The sequence below is a fragment of the Cenococcum geophilum genome, assembly GCF_001692895.1.
Source record: "Cenococcum geophilum 1.58 unplaced genomic scaffold K441scaffold_3, whole genome shotgun sequence".
Classification (NCBI taxonomy): Eukaryota; Fungi; Ascomycota; class Dothideomycetes; order Gloniales; family Gloniaceae; genus Cenococcum; species Cenococcum geophilum.
In genome coordinates this window covers 3,039,950-3,060,786 of record NW_027137561.1, presented here as the reverse complement: position 1 = coordinate 3,060,786, position 20,837 = coordinate 3,039,950, and the positions used below count along the sequence as shown (strand labels likewise).

Here is a 20,837-nt window from a genome sequence, read left to right as displayed (position 1 = left end):
CGTCATGCGGCGGTTGGTCGACGTTGGCAGCGGCACAGGTATGCTTTTGGGGCACAAGTGGATCGCTTCGGGAGGGCTCCACACCTACTGGGCGATCCGGGAGAGCTTATGAGGCAGATAGGAAAAGGCGCTGGCCGGCGCGGCGAACCTACTACTAATGTATTTCTCGTGGCTCTCCTTTGGGTATTGGCCCGCCCTCTGGGCGTATCCAGATCGCCGGGAGCAGGATGCAGCCCTTGGATGTTAGCCCTTGTTGCACATCGCAGCATGGGGATGTCTGGGACAGGCTGTTTTTGTGGTTGCGGGCGCTGCCTCTGCTGTCTTTGGATTCTTCCTCCCGTGCATATATTTCCCCTTGCAACCGCCATCCTATCGCAGTAAGCACCAGGCGAGCTGGGGCTTGGGACAGCGTGGCGGCCCCTGCTGTTTTTGAAGCCCGCGAAGGCTGCTTTCAGCGCCCTTGGCCTTGCGCCGAGCCTCGTCCGTTCCATGAGTGCTGAAGGCTTGATCTGCCCGGCGGTTTGGCGGGCGATTCATGGCCTGAAATTGGATCAGACAACCATAACTGGTAACGACCCCCCACCCGGGGTCTTGCGCGCTCGCAAAACCTCGCAGGGCCTTGCTCTCAGCCAGCCCGCGAGGACAGAGACAAGGACGGTCTCCAGGGTCCGGGGTACCCTGTCGGCACGCAAATGATTTCAGTCGCCGTCTTCGCGGCCTCAGTTGGCTCTGGCTTTTCCGAGCATGTATCATTATTATTGCCCGCATACGCAGTTCACTTCGACAAACCCGGCGGCGGACCCTGGCGGCGCGGTGGAACCTAGGCTCTCGTTTCGTGGGACCTGGCTGCGCTTCTCTGCGAGGCCTCGGGAAACGCGATGCTGGGCCTGCTGGGCTCGTCCGCTGGATGCTGCGCGTGCCAGCCTGCCCCGGTCATAGTTTTAATTATTTAAAAAAAGCCAGAGCACTCTTTTTGTGTGTCCGGGAACGTGGGATGACGCTCTACGCAGGCCTTGCCCTGTCGCAGGTCCAATTATAGGAGCATTCTCGACGGGCCAAATTGGGCGGTGGTCGTCAGCCCGGTCAGAAAACCGCAGAAACAGCAGAAACAGCCTCATCGCCAGCGTCATCATCGAGAACAACAAACAAAACTCTGCCCGAGGCAGATCGTGTTTGAGGCTGCGATGGACGTTGGAAAGGGCGTCACCGTTCTGATCCAGCAAGGCAAGCGATGGGCGATCAAACGCTGCGCAGAGACTCGCTTTTGGACCGAGCGCAGATTCTGATCGCCGTGATCTGCTTGCCGCGGTAGCAGCAAATCCGGGCGGGCGAGGCAGCGAGGGGCGTGCTAGGAGCTGCCCTTCCCCACCCCCCCAAAGCCAGGTACGTACTGCATTGTATCGGACGCTGGGCACCTTTCACTGGCATGCTTGGGCGGCGGTCGTCACAGGCCAGCCGTTGAGCGGACTTGGCTCCCGGACTTGCAAACCGACTTGCCGGGTCCCGCCCGTATCCAGTCAGGGCGGGCGAGGGCGTTTGGCTGCAGCACAGGGAAAAGGCTCGCTCCAGCCCATCGGGAACTCCCTTAATAAGCGGGCGGGCCAATCACGAGGCGCAATGGAAATACAAATACTTACCGTTCGGGTCAACGCCGGCCCCGCCTTGTCCACTGGCTTTTGCCTGGAACGAGTCCCCGAGCGGTAACACGGTCCGCTTTCGGCGACGCGCTTTGCTGAGGCTGGCGAGACTCACTCGACAAGTGTCGCTTTGGGAAACTTGGCAGCTTCACAACCGGCTGGCGCGTGGAGCGGAAACGCCAGACGTGGACGTTTTGTGCGCCCTAAACCCGTCTCTCTCCCCAGGCCGCTCTGCCCAGCCGCCAGCCAACCTCCAGCCAACCTCAGTCAACCTCACCAAAGTAGGCATCGTAGACGAACGCGCCGGCTGGTCCGCGCGACGATGATCTTCGGTGGAGCAGATCGAGAAATCCGATTGTCATGTCGCCGTTGTGGGCACTGGCAGGCGCTGGCTTCCTGCGAGCGCACAGCACAGGGGACATCTTTTCCTCTCTTAAACCTGCTACGTATCGTCATTCGAGGGCCAAGCAATCGTCATACTACTTACATAGTAGACATGCTCGCCTGCCCGTCCGCTGCGACCGCTGCTTGCGTCTGCGTGGTCAGTCGGCATGCTTCCCGACACCCTGGCCTGACATGGCCCGAAATTACACCTACATTACATGGCTCCATGGCTCCCATGGCTCCCATGGCTCTCGTGTGTCCTCAAATAGACTCGTAGCCTTGTTCTGCGGTCTGACTTGGTTTGTGTCCCTGGCTGAGTGCATTCACCCCACGCGCAAGGCTGGTCGGCAACAGATGGGCAAAAGAGAGATTCATGTCTTCGAGTCTCAGGCAATGTCGCGGCGACCCCGAGAAATGGTCCACGGTCTTGTGCAGCTGTGGCTCAGATCTGGGGTTGAAGGGTTTCCGAGGTGCTGGCAAGTGGCAGGTGGCCCGCCTGGCCGCTGCCTGTGTCGCTTCGTTAGATATTCCCGCATGAAGCTAAGCTCAGTTCCAGAGGCCCGGGGCCCGTTGTGCTAGTGAGGAACGGCTCGCTCGCATCAGCTAAGGGTAACGTAAGTCCCGAGTCAGCGCGGTGCAGCATGGCGAACCCAACCACCAGGATGCGAGCGCTTGTCGCTGACCCCTCCCCCCGAAGCACCAGGGCGCGGTCATCTTCCAGCCATCCACTCCCCCAGGTTTTGGGCACTGCGCATCATAGGCTTAAAACGACCTCTTGCATGCGTGCGTCGATGGATCGAGCAGTCACCCGCCTATCCTCTCCCAAATCGTGACCCGTTCAGCCAGAAACAACGGCCGCCACGGGGCGATCTTCTTTCACAGGGCACCGCATTTCCTATATCAGGACCCGACTGAACTGGCCCTTTTGCCAAATCTGCCAAAAAACACTCCTCCGGGGGTCGTTCGGTCTTTGCAACTGACTTGTTAACCCTGTTCGCCCTGTCGCGCATCCGCCCGAATGGCGTGTGATACGAATCAGAAGCATAGCAAATGACACGCCGCTAAATAAACCTAATTGACATCATCCATTTATCGAGGCCACAGCCGCCGTTTCGCAGCGCATCACCGCCGGTTTCGTGGGCTCTGGACGGCGGTTGCGCGCGACACCCCTGGTGATGGCTGCACGCAAGCCCCCCTAAACGGGGCGTGTGGGTGGGGGAATGGCCCAGGGTCTGCGCCATGGCTTACCCAAGCCCAGGGAAATTGGTCGGGCCTCAGCGAGGTCGCCGACCTGTGTAACCGGCGCAGCACTTGTCATGCAGATCGGTCAACGCTTGTTGCTTTTACGGACTTCAGAGTGATGTGCTACATGAACTCGCAGCGACGAACACGAACCGACCCCAGTCGCACTCTGCGTCGACATCGCTTGGATATCTGCATGTCAGCGGGCTGGAGTTGGGAATCGCACGAGGTGCAAACAACCAGCGACGTCTGTGGAGCCCAAGCTGCGGCTTCCCGTGGTCTGGGACAAACGGTGGTCCCGACAATTGAGCGTGTGGCTCCTGTCGTGACCAGTGCAATGTCCGAGCAAAATTTAGAGTCTCCTGGATGAATGATAAAAGGCCTGCCGGTGCATAGTTCAAGGGTAGAAGACCAATCCGAGCAGGTGGGCCGGAATCTTTGCGTCACAGCGGCTGGTGATGGAAATGGACGCGAGAGAGAGAAGAGGCCCCCAAATATATTGATGTATAACCTATATTGCTTTCCTGGGACCAGCATTCCCACTGGCCTCGCACGGTAGACGCCCTGCACATCTCGCTGTGCCAATCTCGCAGCAAGGTCGGGGTTGTGCTCGAAATAGCGTCTCGTGGGCGGAAAATCAATAGTAACAGAATAGTGATAACTACTGGCAATGTTGATAATACTGACGTAACTGGGGACCCCGAGGGGTGTTGCTGTGTTGATGGGTCCATGNGTCGATGAGTGGATGGCTCGATCCCTGAGAACAGGACAGGAGGAGAAAGGGATTTTCGCGGCAGAAAGTAGCCCATCAACGAAATAGTCAAGCAATGCAGCGCAAGGGCCCTCCCTGCAGGATTGATGGTTCGATTACGACGCAGGCAAACTCTATCTTGCATTCAGAGGCCGCCCACAGTCCCGACTCGAGGGAAAGTCGGCCGGACAGTCCAGCGAAAGCAAACATATGGGCACCCGAGGCCGAGGTAACGACAACGGTGGTCTCGTAGATGACGGAGTTGTACCGACGCGATTCTGCGCAATTCCATCACCGAGATTTGGACGTGCATGGATTGCGATGCCTGCCTGCTTTGGGAGTACAATCCTTTCCTTGCCCTGCCTTCCCCTTCCTATCCCTCTTTTCTGGCGCCTTTTCATCCTGGCATATCTTGTACCTGAGAAATAGTGAGTGGTGATACGCTGCGGAATTTGCCAGGCTCTCTGCCAGGTCTCTGCCAGGCTCTCTGCCAGGCTCTCATAGAAACGGCAATTTCCATTGCGACGAGGGTGAGCGAGGCTGTCCTCAAACGGCAGCGCGAATGGCCGTCTCATTAAAGGCTATTCATCATGATGCTTGGTGGACAAGGGACCTGGTCAATGGGATGGAGGGCATTCCATTTCTCTGGCAACACGAGACACTGGCTGGAAATGAGGGGGTAGTGTTGAGCGGACCCTTGTAGAGCTGGGTGCTCGGTGGCGATGGCGAAGAGGGCAAAAAGAAAACAACACGCCCACACGCCGGCACGCCAACCACGCCAACCACGCCAACCACGCCAACCACGCCCGCAACGCCCAGCAACGCCCAGCAGCGCCGAGTAAGGATGCCGCGCAGGGGCCAGCCAGAATAAGATCTACGCCATTTTCAAGATTAACGAGGCCGTCGAAGCCATGATCCGCAGCCGCGCCTTAGCCCGAGCCAATCACGCCCGCACCACCGACCAGCACCGCCCTGCCACCGCTCTGCCACCCACCTGTTTTCGACCTAGGCGCAAGCCAAGCGATCTCACCAACCTCCATGAAGCCCCCCGAAATCCACCAAGCCCACTGCAGATCACCTCAGAGGCTTGCCACATCCTGACCAAACCCCTTTTTTTCCTTTCCCCAAACCACACCACCGCCCCTCAAACGGCCACTTTCTGCTCATCACCCAGACACCAACCGGCCGCCGGGACTAGCTTTGCTCTTTTCAAAGCAACCCCCCTGTTCTCGTAGTCGACAACGGCAAGCTGAGCTCGATCGATAGACACACCAGATTCGCGGCACCCTCGCTGATCCCACACGACAAATCATAGGACTGTCTCCATCCGGCCGCCGTGCACTGCTCTGTAATTGGCACGGCTCAGGCCTCTGCCGCCTACTGCAGGCCCTTCCCGCCCAAAACGTACAACGCTGCTGGCCATCGTGTGCGAATAAAAGCAAAACACGGGCTTGGAGCGGTGCGGGCCTGCCTCTCCGTTGACAGACCCGCGGGCGCTCTGACTCGTCAGCCTGGCCCGCGCCGCCGCACTCTGGCCACTCACAGCGTCACTCGACGGTGCGAAAAGGTGCAGAATCGACGCCGTTAGATCTCAGCAAGAGACCGAATCGGATCGGCGGGCTCCACACCCTAATAGCGTATTGCCGTCCCTCACTGCGAAAAACCGTCTGCTCCTATCGCCGTGCGAGTACGTCCGTTGCTCATCCAAGAAAAAAATCCTAGGCTCGGTCAGCGAAGTGAGAAAGAGATACCGTCCCCACACGCCCAACAATCCCCCCCTCCCCACCGGTTGACTATTCATCCCCCTCTTCTGCCAGCTGTGCATGGGTTTTGCTCTTTTTCAGGCCTCCCAGCAAGATAACGTAACCGCTATGTGCAAGATGCTGATCCTGATGCGATCCTGATCCTGCACCTCGATAATCAACGGATAGATTCAGGTTTTTTTGCTCTCCCAAATAATCCTTTCTGAACATCCCCCCTCCCTCGCTCACCCCTGCGAACCATCACCAGGTTCCGTAAATAACAAAAACAAAAACCGAAAATACAAGGGTTCTCTAAGCTTCCCAGAGGAACGTTCTGGGTTCGGGATCGGATCGAGGGTTCGTGGCTGCTCGGCAGGCGGCCCATACAGCCCCCTCCCATACACTCTCGCTCCACATCGCTGGTCAGCGCTCCAGCCAGTGCGAACGCCTTGGAACCCACCGTCACGCGATTCTGGCGTAGATGGTAGGAACGAGGGCGTTTTACTGCTCCCCTATCCGTAAGCGCACCACCAGAGAGCTGGGGAGGGAGTACGTGCAAGTGGGCGTGACGCGCAAAACCCGTGCCCTGGCGGGCAGGAAAATTGCCAGGGCTTTTTCTTCTATCAAAATGGTGCGAAAATACGAGCAATGGTACAGTATTGGGCCGCCGCGGATTCTCGTTCTCGTCCCAAAGCGGGTTTTGGTCGCCGACGTGTTTGAATCATGACCCTCACCCGCTCCACTTTCTTCCCTTTCCCTCTACCGCCCGCAACCCAAAACCGCTCTGGATGACGGGAATGCGTCCGATGAGGCTGTTTAGGCTGGCTGAAACCACCCGTTTTCTGCTTCCACTTCCCGTATTCTGACCAATGCTGTTTTCCCCCGTGGGCTGCATCTGCCAAAAAACGGTTCCGGCCAGCCCGTTTTGGGCCGAGGAGGAGGGTGTCGCACGGATTGGCATCGTCTACTACTCTCAACCGTCCAGACCAGCGCCCGTTTTCTCTCGGCCTTCCCGCAAACAGTCCGGCGAGTCGGAGAGGCGCGCGTCAACGTTGGTCTGGACGCTATTCTGCCCGTTTGGCATTCCTCCCTCTCTGTCTGGCTCTCGGCGCCGCAGGAATCCTGCTTGAGCATTTGCCATGTCTTGCTTTAGCCTTTTTGCTGTACCCGCGCTGCCTGTGCCTGTACGTGTATTGTGTGATTGTGATAGTGAATGCCCATCAATAAACCCTGCCAGCACATCCTTCTGCTGATCGTCGCCTTCCAGCCCCGGATTGCCGCAATCGTTCGATCCTACCGTCCCAAAACGGCAAGCAGGGCCCTTGACGAACTGCAAAAACAATTTGGAAAACCTGCCCCGGTCGACAGCTGGGAGCGCCAGCGAATGGTTTTGCGATGCTGCACAGTGCCCCATTAACCAAAACTAAAAAACCCTGATACGCTGTGAAAAATCCGGTTAATCCACACGTTAGAGGTCGAGAGACCGCTACACACAGCTCATGTAAAACGGCACCGAATGAGAGGGTTCAACAGAGACTGCAGGACTGGGCAACTCAACCAGCTCGATTATCATTACGCGCCCTGCCATAGCGATGCCCCATCGACAATGATCCCTTCCCAACCCCCGGGTAAGTCCACCACCATCGCGATCATGTCCATCCATTATGCCCAAACCAAACCCGCTTGCAGAAATGCCAAACAGATAGCCCACCGCTCCTTCAGTCGCTTGCCCGAAAACATGCCCTGCTCAACATCAGGCTCCCTGCAGGCCAGCAGCCAGACCGGGCAATGTACCACGCACCAAAAGAAGAAATGCAGCGAAGCAAGAAAGCTCTTTCGATAGATACCAGAGCAGCGCAGCAGCAGCAGCAGCAGCGCAGCGCAGCGCAAAATGCGAAACAAGCAGCGGGCCTCGCGACCCTAGACGTTCTGTCTGATATTCCCAACGACCGGTTTTTACTCTTACTCTTATAATATCCCAGAAAACAGTCCAAAAATGACAACAATCGCGAAGCCAGCGAGTGAGGCTAGACAAGGAACAAAAAGACAGGACAGAGAGGAGAAAGGAGACAAACAACCACCACACCGAGCCCAAAGTGAAGAAGTAAAACGCCAAATAACTCCTCCCTCCTTCCCAACCGGTTTCTCCAGCTCTTGGATTATTTGATACCTAGACGCACGCCAACCCACCCACCCATCCACTTCCTTATCGAGTAGTAGAATCCCATATTGCTTCCGTGCTAGCCCATCCATCCTGTTTCCGCCTCTGGCTGTGAAAGCAGTGTTGTGGAAGCGTAGACATCAGCGCCCCATTATCCGCGCAAGCAGAGGAGCTAAGACTCCACCAGCCCAGCCCGCTCACAGCATGCCCACAACATGCCCACAACACACCGCGCCAGCCCTCTCTCCCTCACTTCACACACATACGAGAGACGCACACTCACTTCAACCAAATATCACCGCCCTCCCCCCTCTCCCACTTCCCCCAACTAACCCAATACACCTCCTCCAGATCCCTCACCCACCTCCTCGTATCAAACAGCGCGCTCGTCCACCGCGCCTCGTACAGCAGCCTCCTCAACTCGGCCAACCGCCCCTTGGCCCGATGCCCCTCGTACTCGCACCCCCTCCCCAACCGCACCGCCTGCTCCTCGTACTCATCCTCGCTCGCGACCACCAAGTCGCGCGCGGCGCGGCGGCCCTCGTCGCTCTTCGGCAGCGCGCCCTTGAGGATGCTCGCGGCCATGCGGCTGCACATCTTGTAGGGGTACCGCGGCAGCGTCAGCAGCGGGGTGCCGCTCCACAGGACGTCGGCGGCCGTCGTGTGGGCGTTGCACTCGGGCGTGTCGAGGAAGAGGTCGCACACCCGCGCCCGCGCAATGTGCTGGTGCTTCGGCGCCACGTCCGTGAAGAGCACGCGCGACGCCACGTCCGGCCCCGCCCAGAGTTGCGCCGTTTGCTTCAGGTTCGCTTCGCCCAGGTCCGGGAAGCGCAGCAGCCAGAGGATGGCCTTTGGGAGTTTGGCGAGGATGCGGAGCCAGGTGCGGAAGGTTGTCGGTTCGATCTAGGGGTGACGTTAGTGTGGTGTCTGAGGATATTGGGTGGAAGGATGGGTCTGAATAGACAATAAAGGGACGTGTAGCATACCTTATACAGCTGGTTAAAGTTCCCCAGAATAATAGCGTCGTCTGGCAAGTTCGGGAAGATCTCCTTGCGCATGTTCCACCGCCGCGTCTGCTCCTCCTCCCAGTTGAGTTGCTTGTCCTGCGAGTCCGGCGCGCTCTGTCGGTGATCGCAGCAGAAGAACGTGTCACGGCAGAAGATGATATTCTCGCCGTACACCCAGCTGTCGTCGCTGCCGCCGCTATTCTCGTCCGCTAGCTGGTCCTCCATGTCGATGTTGCGCCGCCACCTCCGCAGCGTGCTGGGAGGCACCGCCGTCTCATCCGCCAGCAGGTAATCGCACCACTCAGCCCCCAGCGTGCCCGCGAAGCCCATGAAGGACATCTGGATCGGAGCGGGCCGTGCGGCGAAGACCTCGTTCCGTGCGCCCCGCGTGTAACCGTTCAGGTTGATCAGGATGTGGATCCCGTCTTGCACGATCTGGTTGACGAGTCGCTCGGCTGGCCAGCCGCTGGCGTCGTAGAAGACTGGTGATTCCCTTTCTATTTGCTGTCGGTGGACGGATCCGTCGCTGGCTGTTGTTGCGTAGCAGTACGCTCGCACGCGCGCTGGGTTATGAAGCCCAAAGGCCGATTGCATCAGATGTGCTAGGGGGTGGTTGTTGAAGTCTGACGAAACGTATCCAACCTTGAGGAACGGATTTGGAGGTGGAGGAGGTGGGAACACGGTTGGCGGAAGCCACGGCGCTCTAAGAGTTGAACAGGATATTCGAAGGCCGTTCCGCTGTGAAATCAAGCGAATCTGCTTTGCGGACATTGGGCAAGTAAAGGTATGGAAAGGCAGGACTGTTGGAGCAGCCGGAACTGTCAACGCTACTGGAAGTTGAGGCCGTTTGTAGGCTAATGCAGGGCGTTGCTGTCGTCTGATGTACTTGTCCTGATACCATTGCCATGCAAGCCTCCTAGTTGCACGCTCGACCAGGCGGACAAGTCTCGCACCCTCCCATTTCTGACCTTGCCAGCTGTTCAGCGTCGCTCTCATGTTCCTTTCCTTATCTTTGACAACCAGTGCTGTGCCTTCGGAGAGAGACAATGGCCGAATCACGTCCTCAATGAACTGACCATCGATGATGCCTCTACCCCAGTCTTCGCCATCAGCTAACTGCTTTTCGACAAGGTCCACAACTCTCTTGATCCAGCCTGAGCTCATTGCGCCCGGTAGCTTGGCATCTAAAAGCATACCCTTCTCGTCAACATGCCAGCGGTCTCGACTGCCGTTATCGGTAGCAATACCACCTCGACCGGCCCATCCACAGACTGAATTCAGGGCATTGGCAAGCCCACAAACAGCCTCAGCGAAGTCTGGGCTTGCTTGTACAGCTCGTCGATAGTACATGATCGCATCACTGATCCTTCCCTTGTCTTTGACGGCGTTTGCTAGGTTCGCAAGAGCAATGTCGAAATTCCCGTCACACGCCACAGCCTGCTCGTACATTTGGATCGCAACATCTAGCTGCCCAATATCTTTGAGCAAGCTGCCAAGGTTCGTATATAGATGTGCATGTCTAGAGTCAAGGAGGAGGCCATAGTTGTAGTAGGCTAGAGCAAGCGCAATTCCACTTCCAGGGACTAGGCCAGGAATCTGAGGTTTCGGGATTGGAGTAGAAACAGGGATGTGCTTAGAAGGTGCGGACTGCTGAACACTTGCGAGAAGAATACCAACATTATTAGCTGTTGATGGACTTGGCTGGAGCGACAATGAGAGATAGTACAACGCAAGGATCTCACGGACACCGTAAGTTGTCTGATAAGCAGAAGCCTTCGGTGAGTTCATTGCCATTCCGTCCTGAAATATCTTTGCTAATGATAGGAGTGAGTTGCTAGTTGTGGATACAGCTGCCTTTCTAGCCATGCCTTCACTCGGTACATGCTTGAGCCCGGGTAGCAGGCCGTGAGGTGGAAAGCAAAGTTGCGATGTTTTCAGCGCAGGCTCTGGATGAAGGAGAATTGGATCATTTGATGGCGGAGGTCGACGGACGTCCATAGGTCTCTCTCCAGGGTCATAGCCTACGACCGAGAGGATATGTTTGATAAGGCCCCCTATTCCTTGAATTCGTCGACCAGCACCAATCAATACGGCATTCTCGAAGGCTTTAGCTGCGCCAATATTGTCTCCTAGCGCATAGAGCATATTGCCTTTGGCGTGTACAAGCGCCAGAATGCGGCCATTCTCAGAGCCAGGTATTGCATATCCACTTGACCCGAAACCTGGTTGATCCGAGCCGGGGAAGTCTTCCAAATCTTTAAACGTCGTCTCATTCTCCCCATCGAAGTCAAAGACTGGCTTGTCAGAGAGTTCAGAAATACATGGAGATTGGCTCGTCGAGTTTGAGCGTTCGCTTTGACGGTCCGCATTCTTGAAGGTCTCACCATTCTTAACGTATTTAAGAGAGCGCTCGACGAATTCAATTATTTGCACAGCGTCTTTGCCGCGGTGGTCGCCACACAACAGACCAATCAAGTGTTCAACGGCCTCGAAATAGCTGGGGCGTAATTTAACAGCACGGAACCAGTATCGTTCTGCCTCCTGTTTTCGCTGTAGCGCGAGAAGTGTAGCAGCTAAGTTGGATATTGCCTCAACATGGCTATATATAAGTCAGTAACGTAAAAAATATGCCGCAGTCTTTTTACTTACTCGGAGTCTAGATCAAGGATTCTAGAGTACCATCCCAATGCCTTCTGATAATCTCCGAGAGCATATGCTAAGCAACCGCCCAGGAGCATGCCATCTATCCATTGCCATGAACTATCTCCACAATGCTTAGTGATTGCCTCAAGAGCGGAAGCCGCATTGGCAGTCGGAGACACATCGTGCCGCACGGCTGGGTGTATCCCTGAGACTGATGTTCCTGATGTTCGACGTAATGTTCGAATTGTTTCAAGCCCCTGGCCTTGCAGCTGGATCGGACCAGGGCCAGGATTCGCGTATTGCTGTTGCCAAGAAGCTCGTCTTTGAACATCCGGATCCCGCTGGTCCACAGCAGTTGGCGACCATAGTGAAGATGAGCGGTGATGAAACGCATGAGTTTTGTGAATTAATTCCCGGTTTTGCAGGTTAAGATCGCTCGATTCGGATTGGATAGGGGTTGAAACACCTTTTTCATGACTTCGGCTATTGATGCTGTTTGAAGACGAAAAAGTAGCGCCAGGCTGGCGCGGAGGTTTAGGGTAAATATTTGGACGGGGAGGATGATGGCCACTGGAATGTCGACTATGAGCGCTAGCTCTCTTTGTCTGTTGGAGGTATTTCAAAAGATCAATGTAAACCGTATGAGCCCACGTGAATACTCTTTCCCTCAGTTGTGCATTGCTTGATTGTGGCCCAAACTCAGAGAGCGGTGTGGAAACCGGTGTGAATTCCGGTACTGGTGTCGATTGACCCGATGAAGAGAGAGATTGATGGAGATCCTGAGGAGTATGCGGGGTTCGATGGCCAAATTGGGTGTTTAAGTTTTGACCTTGATAATCCAGCCCAAGATTGCGGCGATGATTAATCTGCGGGGTAGGTTCGCTGCTTCGAAAGCCATATGGGAAATGATGTTCGGGAGATGTATCAATATTGTAATTATTAGTTGCCGGCAACGGAGTTGATCCGGGAAAGTGATGATGCCCATGCTGTAATGTATTGATATTTGGTACGGTGTTATTGAATGATTGCCAGTCTCCCATTCCTTTACTAAGATATCCATGAGGCTGCGGCGCACTCCAGTTCGAGGCGGGGTGATGATAGTAACGCGGATCTCGCAAAGCGGCAGGTCGATATGGTATAAATGTACCGTCATGCCAGTAGGGTCCATAGGGACCTTGGTCATTGGAAACAGTTGGACCTAGAGGGCTTTGTAGAGATGGTTCCATTGCACCACAGAACTGCTGGCCGTAATGCTGGTATTGCAAAGCTTGTTGTTGCAAGGGCATTTGATTGAGCATTGAATCAATCTGAGGTAAATTATGTTGGGCTCTTTTCCAGCTATCCTTTGGGGGGTCAAATCCGAAATGCATATCTGGATCCCAGTTCCCACTCGGAGGTTCCTGCTTGAGGGCGTTATAGCCGGTATTGGGTGCCATACCCGAAGATCTCAATGGTAGCTCATGTTTTAGAGTATAGGGAAATATGCCCACATTTGCCAGACCGGGCTCGGCAGCTGTCACTGGAAGGAGAATGTGCTTGGTAGCATGTGGCTTCTCGGTCTGTTCGACAGACGTTCCATCATATGCTGCAGTTAGTATTCCGTTTGGAGTTTTGCGGCGAAGCATGTGTTCTGACTGCCTCACTCGCTCATGGCCTTGTTCTTTAAGTGACCCATGTTGGGGATATGAGTTTGTTCTTTGTAGCGGATGGGCGTATTGTTGGGGCAATTGTTGCTGCCCAAGGCTCTGCAGGTCGTATCCTGGGACATTTCGACGAGGAGCTCGTGGGGAGGCGGGCAGCGAGTTGTAAGGTCCAAGAGATGGACTAAGAGCAAAGAGCTGCGGTTGCGGCTGCGGTTGGGGGGGATATTGCCGGACCATAGTCATGGTGTTTTCAGATTCCTAGTGAACGCCTTAAGGTAAGAAATTTTCATCAAATACGCGCAGGATAGTCAATACGACGACCGCGACAAGGTAAGACGAGGTCCAACTCCTGGAAAGGCAATTTCACCAAGACCGGCTTGTGCCTATGCCTTTGCGAAGTTGTCTCCCGCCACCTGCGCATGACATTTCGGGTATATCGTGACGAACAGTATAGGTTCCGGGCGTCCCAACACTGGCTTGTCACCAGCAGAGAGCCCCGGGGATCTGGAAAATTAGGCGGCAAGCCGAAAGGTACAGTACTCGTCACAATAGGAACAGGGCGTCAGATTAGCAATCTCGCTCGTTTAGAAGATTGCGATGGAAGCGTGAAGCCGGCGGTGTAAAGACGAGTGTCAGAATAGCCGTCCGAGTTCGCAAGGTTAGGTATGCAAGGGAACTGGCCAACGAGTCCGGTATGTATTATGCAGCCGCCCTAGGCAGGCAAGCACGCACGCTTACGCTGACTGACAGAGCTGAAGAGCCAGCCGGGCGTCGTTATGGAGCAGCTTGAACTGAGGTTTTACTGCACAGCGGCAGCGAGCGTCGAGGATGTGACGAGAGGCGCAGTAGGCGTAAACTAGAAGGGCGCCCTGCCGATGGCCTGGGCGCACACGGTTAGCGACGTCGACTGTCGGGCTCGAGCTGCGGACGAGCTTTGGAGGAATAATGAGAGACAGGCTGTTTTGATGATGCAGGACAGACCGTGGTCCAATTCTTATGGCGACGTTGTGCAGATGAGGCGAGTAGCCCGCGGCACAGCCTAGTAGAGTTTGACCCTTGACTGCCTGCAATCATTCGATTTGGAGCGCCTGCGAGCCGTGCAATTGTTGGACTCTGCAGGTGGCTGCATCAATCCCTGCAGTTCGGGCGTGGGGCGCCAAACGGGGGCTAGGGAGCAGAAACCTGGCTTTTGCTGGCTTTTGCCTTGTAGACGAGCCTAGGACTGCCTTAGAGTAGTATTGGAAATTATGGGGAGTCGTGGACGAGCCAGCAGCAGTGGCAGCGTACGTTATGCAGCTCGAATACAGCCTTTTTCTTTGCGCTGTCGGCCTGGCGCACATCGCAATAATAAGGACCTCTCAGCATGCAGCACCGCGACTTGTGGCGCCCCCGGTGCAGCCGTGAACCAAGGAAAACGGCGAAGAGCAGCGAGTGGCGTGCAGCCAAAACTCGTCACCGGCCAAATCCATTCAACGGTGATCACCCGAAACAAACACTGACACCCACGCGGCCATCACATAGACCGCCAAGCCTAAGCTTTGCTTTGAAGATGACGATCTTGGTGTTTACCAGCGTGCGCTGATGATTCGTGCTGCAACGTCAGAGTCATTCGACGCATACTCCCTCAGGAACAGACGGCACCGCATGAATATCAATATAAATGCCCGCATGGCCTATGGTCCCCGGCTGAATACAATATCGATACAGACGCAGATGCAGACACAAGCACTTCAGAAACGGTGATCCCTATCGTCTAAGTAGGCGCGTCGAGGTTTCGAATCAAAATAATATCTTTAGGTACTCGGACAACACTTGGCTCGGATGAAACGAGAATGGATATTCACAATGCATACTGCTGGGAAACCATAAGCCGAGTAATCTCTAATCAATTGATGTTATATATTTTAACTTTCACATATACTATGCTGATGACAGCTATCACTGTTCTTACGTTGGTACCCGATCAGTTGATCGGCGCACATAAGCATCGATAAGAAGTAATTTCATTTCAGCATCACTAGATAACATAACAGCTCCAACATGGCGTCTATGGGATATATGTAGACCAGATAAGATGGACCACTGCACCCACTCCAAAGGATAGAGTGCCGTGGTGAGTAGTAGGTCGAAATATTCCTCTCCTTTGCACCAAAATAGGCCTATACCATAGATATATCCAATCCAGAAGGAATGGGGTAAGGGCCAGAGTGTTGGCAAAGTACGTCATCACGGGAAAATCTGCACATAAGATTCCACAAGCAAATCGCGGTACGTTCGTGGTTAGTCATGGAGCTATTTTTAGCTTGGTCATTCCATGTCATTCATGCAATCATGAAACGGTGTAGCCTTTGCATCACCAATTATGGACAAGAAGATGAAGTAGATGAAGTAGCAGGATGGAAACCTTGGGTGGGTATCTACTCCTCCGGAACTGTGCGATTGTTAGCGCGGCCAAGACCGGAGGTTCACTAGCCGGGGGGGGCTTACTCTCAATCTCGCCAGCCTCAATGTCGTCGCTGATCTCCTTAGGGGATCTACCATCCACTTGGCAGCCAGTGCTGAACGCCTAAGTATATTATTAGCCATAAACCCCCGGCAAATAATCCGAATACGCCTACCGTCCCGAGAATCTCCTTGACGGTACCCTTCAAATCCTTAGCCATGGACTTAAACCTCATCTTCCTAGCGATCTCAATGATCTCATCAAGAGGAATTGACTTGGTGTGCTTGATGTTCTTTTCCTTCTTCCGGTCACGCGGAGGCTCCTTCAAGGCCTTAATGACTAAGGAAGATGCTGAAGGAACGACCGAAACGGCAGCTTGACGATTCTGAATCGTAAGCTTGACAGTGACACGAAGACCTTTCCAATCACCCGTCGCTTGAAATTGATTAGTCTATGCACGTCATGTAGTTATCGGATCTCTATGATACCTTTGGCGATATCTTCACCAACTTTCTTGGGCGCTGTTATTGTTAGCTGGTGATCCACTACACCAGTAGATGATGAACATACAGAGACCAAGAGGACCAATCTTAGGAGCCAGAGCCGAAGAGGCACCAACTTCTCCTCCGGTAGCCCTAAGGTGGCTACAAGCAATCGCGTCAGTGTCACGTCCATATCATCTTCGCTGGGATCTTAAGCGTTTAAAGTGGGATGCAAAGTACATCACCTTGACCTCATTAGGATCGAATTTTGGAGCTATGTGAAAACGAAGTGTCAGTGCGAACAGATGCGAAGGAGATGGAAGTAGAGTAGTACATACGCATTCTGGATGAAAGGGCTCGATTTTCTGAGCTACGGAAGACGAAAATTCAGTTGGAGACCTTGAGCCAGTAATCAAAAGGACGATACTTACGTAGGGCTAGTACGTAAGGTAGTCAATCTCTTTTGATAGTGTGTGAGAGAGAAGGAGCGAAGGTGGAATTGCCTCTACAAAAGAGAAATGGAAAAGGAAAAGGATGGAGATTTCTTTGGTGCGGGATCGCTTGTTGGGCTTGGCACGGCAGGTGCCGCGATCGGGCTGGGTGTTCCTTTGAATCGTGGCTTTAACATGACCCAAGGCTTTGTGACAAAATGTGTAGTGCCTCGAACTTCTTATTAAACTTTTAAAAGGCCACATCACGCGAAGATCTCTCTCGACTGTCAAGGCATCTTCACCAAGCCATTTTCTATCCTCATCTAACATTGCATATTCACAATTCCTCATCACTCCATCTGACGAACCCCCAATAAACCTCCATTCATAATGCCGCCTCCACCAGGCCCCCCCATGCCCGGCCAGCAACCGACGCCGGAGCAGATTCGGATGATGCAGCAGCAGATGGCTGCTGAGGCTGCGAAACGGGGCCTAACAGTTCCGCAATACATCGAACAACTGAAAGCGCAAGCAATGCAGCAACACCAAGCACAGCAACAGATGCAAGCACAGCAGCAGCAGCAAGGCGGACACCCGCAACAACAGCAGATGCCTATAAACCCTGGGCCTCCAAACCCAGCCGCCGTGGCCGTGGCAAATTTCCTGCGATCTCAGGAACTCAAGCCGCGGACTTGCTTGCTGGATGAGAAGAGGAAGGATATGTTCAGAGGTACGCCCTGGATTTTATGTCTCTAAGCGATCTCCTATCTTCTCCACTGCTCTAAATCAAAGGTAACTTAATTAATTTCCAGTCAAACGAGCCATTCGCGCCCTCCAATCCCCCGCTTACGCCAAAGCACGCTCGAAGAACCCCCTCCTCCCCGAAGTGACCGACCGCGCCTCCGCCGAAAACACATTCAAGCTACTACCAATGTCCCTCCTTGCACTCCGCGTCTCAAAAATTGACCCTAGCGTTGGCCATGAAGGCCACGGGCACGCCAAACCAAAGCGTATCAAGGGTCTATGGACAGTTCGCATCGAGCAGCACCAGGATGCGAACGATGATGATCACTACATCTGGCTGTACGAAGGCGCGCAGATAAAGCAGAAACTATATGCGGCCGGCGCGCTCGTGCTCGTGATAGCCGTCGTTATGTTCCCGCTGTGGCCGTTGGTGATGCGGCAGGGAGTGTGGTATCTCAGCATGGGCATGTTGGGTCTTATTGGGCTGTTCTTCGTCATGGCCATCTTCCGCCTTATCTTGTTCGTTGTTACCCTGTTTACAGCACCGCCTGGGTTATGGCTGTATCCGAACCTGTTTGAAGATGTTGGGTTCTTCGACTCGTTCAGGCCCGTGTGGGCGTGGCACCAGGTAAGCTTGCTTTTTCGCGTTTCTCCACACTACCCCTGTTCCTTCAACACGCCTTTCCCCTTTATGTCTGTCAGCACCGCTAAACCCGTCTATAGGACAAAAAAGCCAAAAAGAAGTCTAAGAAAACCAAATCCCCCGCCGAGGCCTCCATCGCTAAAGAAGGCAATTCCACCTCGACCGAGAAACCGACTTCTGCAGCTCCTGCAGCTTCTATCCCGACCACCCCTGCACCCGCCGCCACTGGTGTGTCTCCCGCTGCGGGCACGCCCATCCAGCGCAAACTGCACGCACGCGTTGAAGAAGCAGAGGAGGAGTAGGGTATGGCTGTATCTATTTCTATCCCTCAAGAGGGTTTCTGAAGTGTACCGCGAAGAGCAGCAGTGTAGTGATTTTCCTTTGCATGAGCTCGGCGACGGAGACGGAATATCTACCCACCCCCTTTGCATTAACGCCAGTTTTTCTATCTCATCTAGCAAACATTCATAGGCTTGGATTGGGCTGGATTTCGGAGAGGCAGCAGGCGCATTCGGCGTCTGGCGTTCGTTTATCCAGGAACACAAGGGTGGAGCCAGCTTCGGGAAAAGTGTCTCGGAGGATCGTAGTGTATTATAACATTACCATTTATATGCATTTTGCCCTGCTAATAGAGTGTCGAAAGTGGTGTGTCCATTCTAACGCTATTTACTACATAATTAAATCGAATGGCTGGAAATACTAGGAGCCCTCGTTGTTCATCCGAAGGTGTCAGAGGCAGAGGGGAAGTAATAATAAAATACAGCTAGCCCATCAGAAACAGAGCCATCTCACCGAAACGCCCATAACCCAGCAGTTCCTCATCCCTGCCTTTCATCGCTCAAACCCTTGCACAGTCGAATCCACCAACTCCAGCAGATCCCAGAATTCTCTGCGCCACTTAGCGCCGCGTAAAATGGCCAGACGCCTGCATACAAGTACCACCACACGTTCAACCTTCCCTGAATCATTCAAACTAACGATTTCTCCTCGATTTATGAGCTACGGGCGTGCAGCACAGCCCTTTCACCCCTCCATATCCGTATCCAGATCAGTCGTGCTGTTCGCAAGATTGGAGCCTGTGGTGGGTGTGTGCGAGAGCGGGGCCACAGGGCTCAGTTCCGCGAGTTGACGTTCTGCAGTACAACAACAGCACGAATTAGCAAAACCAATCCACACATCATCCCCCGGCACCATCTTCCCGGATCCTACACCCGCCCGATAACCAGGAAAGGGTACGGCATCACTTACCAAGCTCCCGAATCCTCAGCTTCAGCATCTGGTTCTCCCGCGTCAGCATCTGCGTCTCGGCCTGGTAAAACGCGCTCTCGTCCCTCGCGGCCGGCGCACTGAGCAACCACTCCTCGCTTGCGCCCGCCAGCGCTCCCGACGCGGGGTACAGGGCCGGGGAGCCTCCGCGACTGCTTCCGCGCGACCGGTCGCGCAGCGACGAGTGTCGCGACAGCGAGCCGTGGCCGGGAAAGGGGGAGCGCGAGCGCGGGACGGGCTGCGGGAGCTGGGCCACGTTCTGCTGCGAGGCCAGCGCCGAGTGCGGCAGCGAGAGCGAGCGCTCGGATGTGGGTGTGCTGTCGTCGATGACGGCAGAGGACGAGGGCATCGCACTGCTATTGTTGTTGTTGGCGTGCGTGGTGCTGAGGACGGCGATTTGCGCTTGTTGCTGGCGGATCATGTTGAGGAGGCGGTTCTATGCGGGAAGGTCAGTCGGGGCGTCTATTGCTGATGAGGTTTTTGGGAAGTTAGGTGGAGGGTGTTGGGTAGGGGCGAGTGGTGTAGGTGACTTGGTTGGTACGTACGACTTGCGCCTCTTGCTCAGATTCTAGCTCTTGGTGTAACTCTCCCAGGCTAGGCGCTCGTTCGTGATGAGGGCTTGCGGGCCAATTCGGAGCTCGTGATCTGGTTGAGGGACTTATCTGAAGCTCGCCTGGGCTGGGGAGAGTCGGGTCGTTGAGATTGAGGTTCATCCGGATGCTGGATCGTCGGCGGGCTCGCTCGACGTCTCTCCGCATGGAGCCACCCGAGGATCTGCGGGACTCTTCATTCTGGATCCCTGCGTTCAGTGTTGCAGCTGCGGCGAGAGAGCGGGGAGGAGAGTGAGAGGGCGACGGTGATGGGTTGCGGAGAGCTTCGACGGTAGAGGTGGTGAGAGGCATGCGTATATGCTGCGGGGAGCCTGATGGTGATCTTGAGGGAGGTAGCGAATTCAAGTCTGGCGGCATGATTGGTGCAGCTCAGGGTGCTGAATATAAAGGCTATGTAGGTTATACTAAGGTGCGCAGGTGCATAGGATGAAGGCGAGAACCGGGGCGGTGTAGGAGTGGTCGCGAGTAGTGAGATGTTACAGTTCCGCATGCAGGGTAGTTCGGTGGAGCACATGACGAGCAGGAATAAAGAAGCAGAGATTCGGCCAATGCAGGTACACCATCACTTCGACGCGTCTCTAGCAAAAGCCGAGAGACGCGCAGAACTAGATGAGTAAGTGCCTAAGTGGGTATGGGCGCGTAGGTGCTTGTTACGTGCCTGGTGATGGGCATCTGGTGGAGGTCATAAGGGCTGCATGTGTGCATGGCATAGGCGATTTGGAGGGGCTCACACTGCAGGAGAAGCCAAAGCGAGATGGGTCTATAGGTGGATTTGGCCTAGTCTAACGAGGGGCTTACTATGACATATGCAGTTAGAACGAGCTATCGAACTTCTCCACAGCCGAATATGTCGAGTTTTACAGCTTTCTAGCTCTCTGGCCCTCTGACTCTCTTAATAAAGTCCTTTCTTGCTCAAGGCTATTTCCATCCTTTGTAGCCCTTGCTAAACAGCTTGAAGGTCTGCACCAGGGTATGAAAGAAAGGGCACAGTAGGAAGGCTGGCACCG

At 54.7% G+C, this 20,837-nt stretch overlaps 5 protein-coding genes across 5 annotated transcripts; 2 read left to right on the top strand and 3 right to left on the bottom strand.

The window, feature by feature from the left end:
* Nucleotides 1-4,773: 4,773 nt before the first annotated feature.
* K441DRAFT_652112 (uncharacterized protein) lies at nucleotides 4,774-5,484 on the top strand. Its single transcript, XM_067647315.1, has one exon. It carries the CDS (start codon nucleotides 4,926-4,928, stop codon nucleotides 5,247-5,249), a length of 324 nt encoding a protein of 107 aa, XP_067509353.1. The 5' UTR covers nucleotides 4,774-4,925; the 3' UTR covers nucleotides 5,250-5,484.
* A 2,712-nt stretch (nucleotides 5,485-8,196) lies between these two features.
* On the bottom strand, nucleotides 8,197-13,453 carry K441DRAFT_536856 (glycosyltransferase family 41 protein; the record flags this gene model as incomplete). Its single annotated transcript, XM_067642440.1, has 3 exons — nucleotides 8,197-8,820; nucleotides 8,904-11,523; nucleotides 11,574-13,453. The coding sequence occupies 3 exons, from the start codon at nucleotides 13,451-13,453 to the stop codon at nucleotides 8,197-8,199; spliced, it is 5,124 nt and encodes a 1,707-aa protein (XP_067509352.1).
* A 1,968-nt stretch (nucleotides 13,454-15,421) lies between these two features.
* On the bottom strand, nucleotides 15,422-16,505 carry K441DRAFT_652106 (60S ribosomal protein uL11). The gene is made up of 7 exons (XM_067647314.1): nucleotides 16,474-16,505; nucleotides 16,376-16,409; nucleotides 16,224-16,297; nucleotides 16,142-16,174; nucleotides 15,829-16,088; nucleotides 15,698-15,776; nucleotides 15,422-15,641 (listed from the first exon to the last, which is right to left on the bottom strand). Exons 1-7 carry the CDS (start codon nucleotides 16,475-16,477, stop codon nucleotides 15,628-15,630), a joined length of 498 nt encoding a protein of 165 aa, XP_067509351.1. The 5' UTR covers nucleotides 16,478-16,505; the 3' UTR covers nucleotides 15,422-15,627.
* Nucleotides 16,506-16,620: 115 nt separating this feature from the next.
* On the top strand, nucleotides 16,621-18,527 carry K441DRAFT_626912 (translocation protein). The gene is made up of 3 exons (XM_067646152.1): nucleotides 16,621-17,296; nucleotides 17,379-17,938; nucleotides 18,034-18,527. Exons 1-3 carry the CDS (start codon nucleotides 16,957-16,959, stop codon nucleotides 18,253-18,255), a joined length of 1,122 nt encoding a protein of 373 aa, XP_067509350.1. The 5' UTR covers nucleotides 16,621-16,956; the 3' UTR covers nucleotides 18,256-18,527.
* A 50-nt stretch (nucleotides 18,528-18,577) lies between these two features.
* Nucleotides 18,578-19,651, bottom strand: K441DRAFT_652103 (uncharacterized protein). The gene is made up of 2 exons (XM_067647313.1): nucleotides 19,202-19,651; nucleotides 18,578-19,086 (listed from the first exon to the last, which is right to left on the bottom strand). The coding sequence occupies exons 1-2, from the start codon at nucleotides 19,638-19,640 to the stop codon at nucleotides 18,977-18,979; spliced, it is 549 nt and encodes a 182-aa protein (XP_067509349.1). The 5' UTR covers nucleotides 19,641-19,651; the 3' UTR covers nucleotides 18,578-18,976.
* Nucleotides 19,652-20,837: the final 1,186 nt, after the last annotated feature.

Bases quoted from the DNA above. Each gene is read 5' to 3' on its own strand.
- K441DRAFT_652106 (XM_067647314.1), bottom strand. The intron at 16,298-16,375 runs GTACTTTGCATC...GATTGCTTGTAG, and splicing joins CCTAATGAGGTCAAGGTGAT to CCACCTTAGGGCTACCGGAG. The intron at 16,175-16,223 runs GTATGTTCATCA...TAACAATAACAG, and splicing joins GATTGGTCCTCTTGGTCTCT to CGCCCAAGAAAGTTGGTGAA.
- K441DRAFT_626912 (XM_067646152.1), top strand. From the start codon at position 16,957: ATGCCGCCTCCACCAGGCCCCCCCATGCCCGGCCAGCAACCGACGCCG. The intron at 17,297-17,378 runs GTACGCCCTGGA...ATTAATTTCCAG, and splicing joins GAGGAAGGATATGTTCAGAG to TCAAACGAGCCATTCGCGCC. The intron at 17,939-18,033 runs GTAAGCTTGCTT...ACCCGTCTATAG, and splicing joins CCGTGTGGGCGTGGCACCAG to GACAAAAAAGCCAAAAAGAA.
- K441DRAFT_652112 (XM_067647315.1), top strand. From the start codon at position 4,926: ATGATCCGCAGCCGCGCCTTAGCCCGAGCCAATCACGCCCGCACCACC.
- K441DRAFT_652103 (XM_067647313.1), bottom strand. From the start codon at position 19,640: ATGATCCGCCAGCAACAAGCGCAAATCGCCGTCCTCAGCACCACGCAC. The intron at 19,087-19,201 runs GTAAGTGATGCC...GTTGTACTGCAG, and splicing joins GCTGAGGATTCGGGAGCTTG to AACGTCAACTCGCGGAACTG.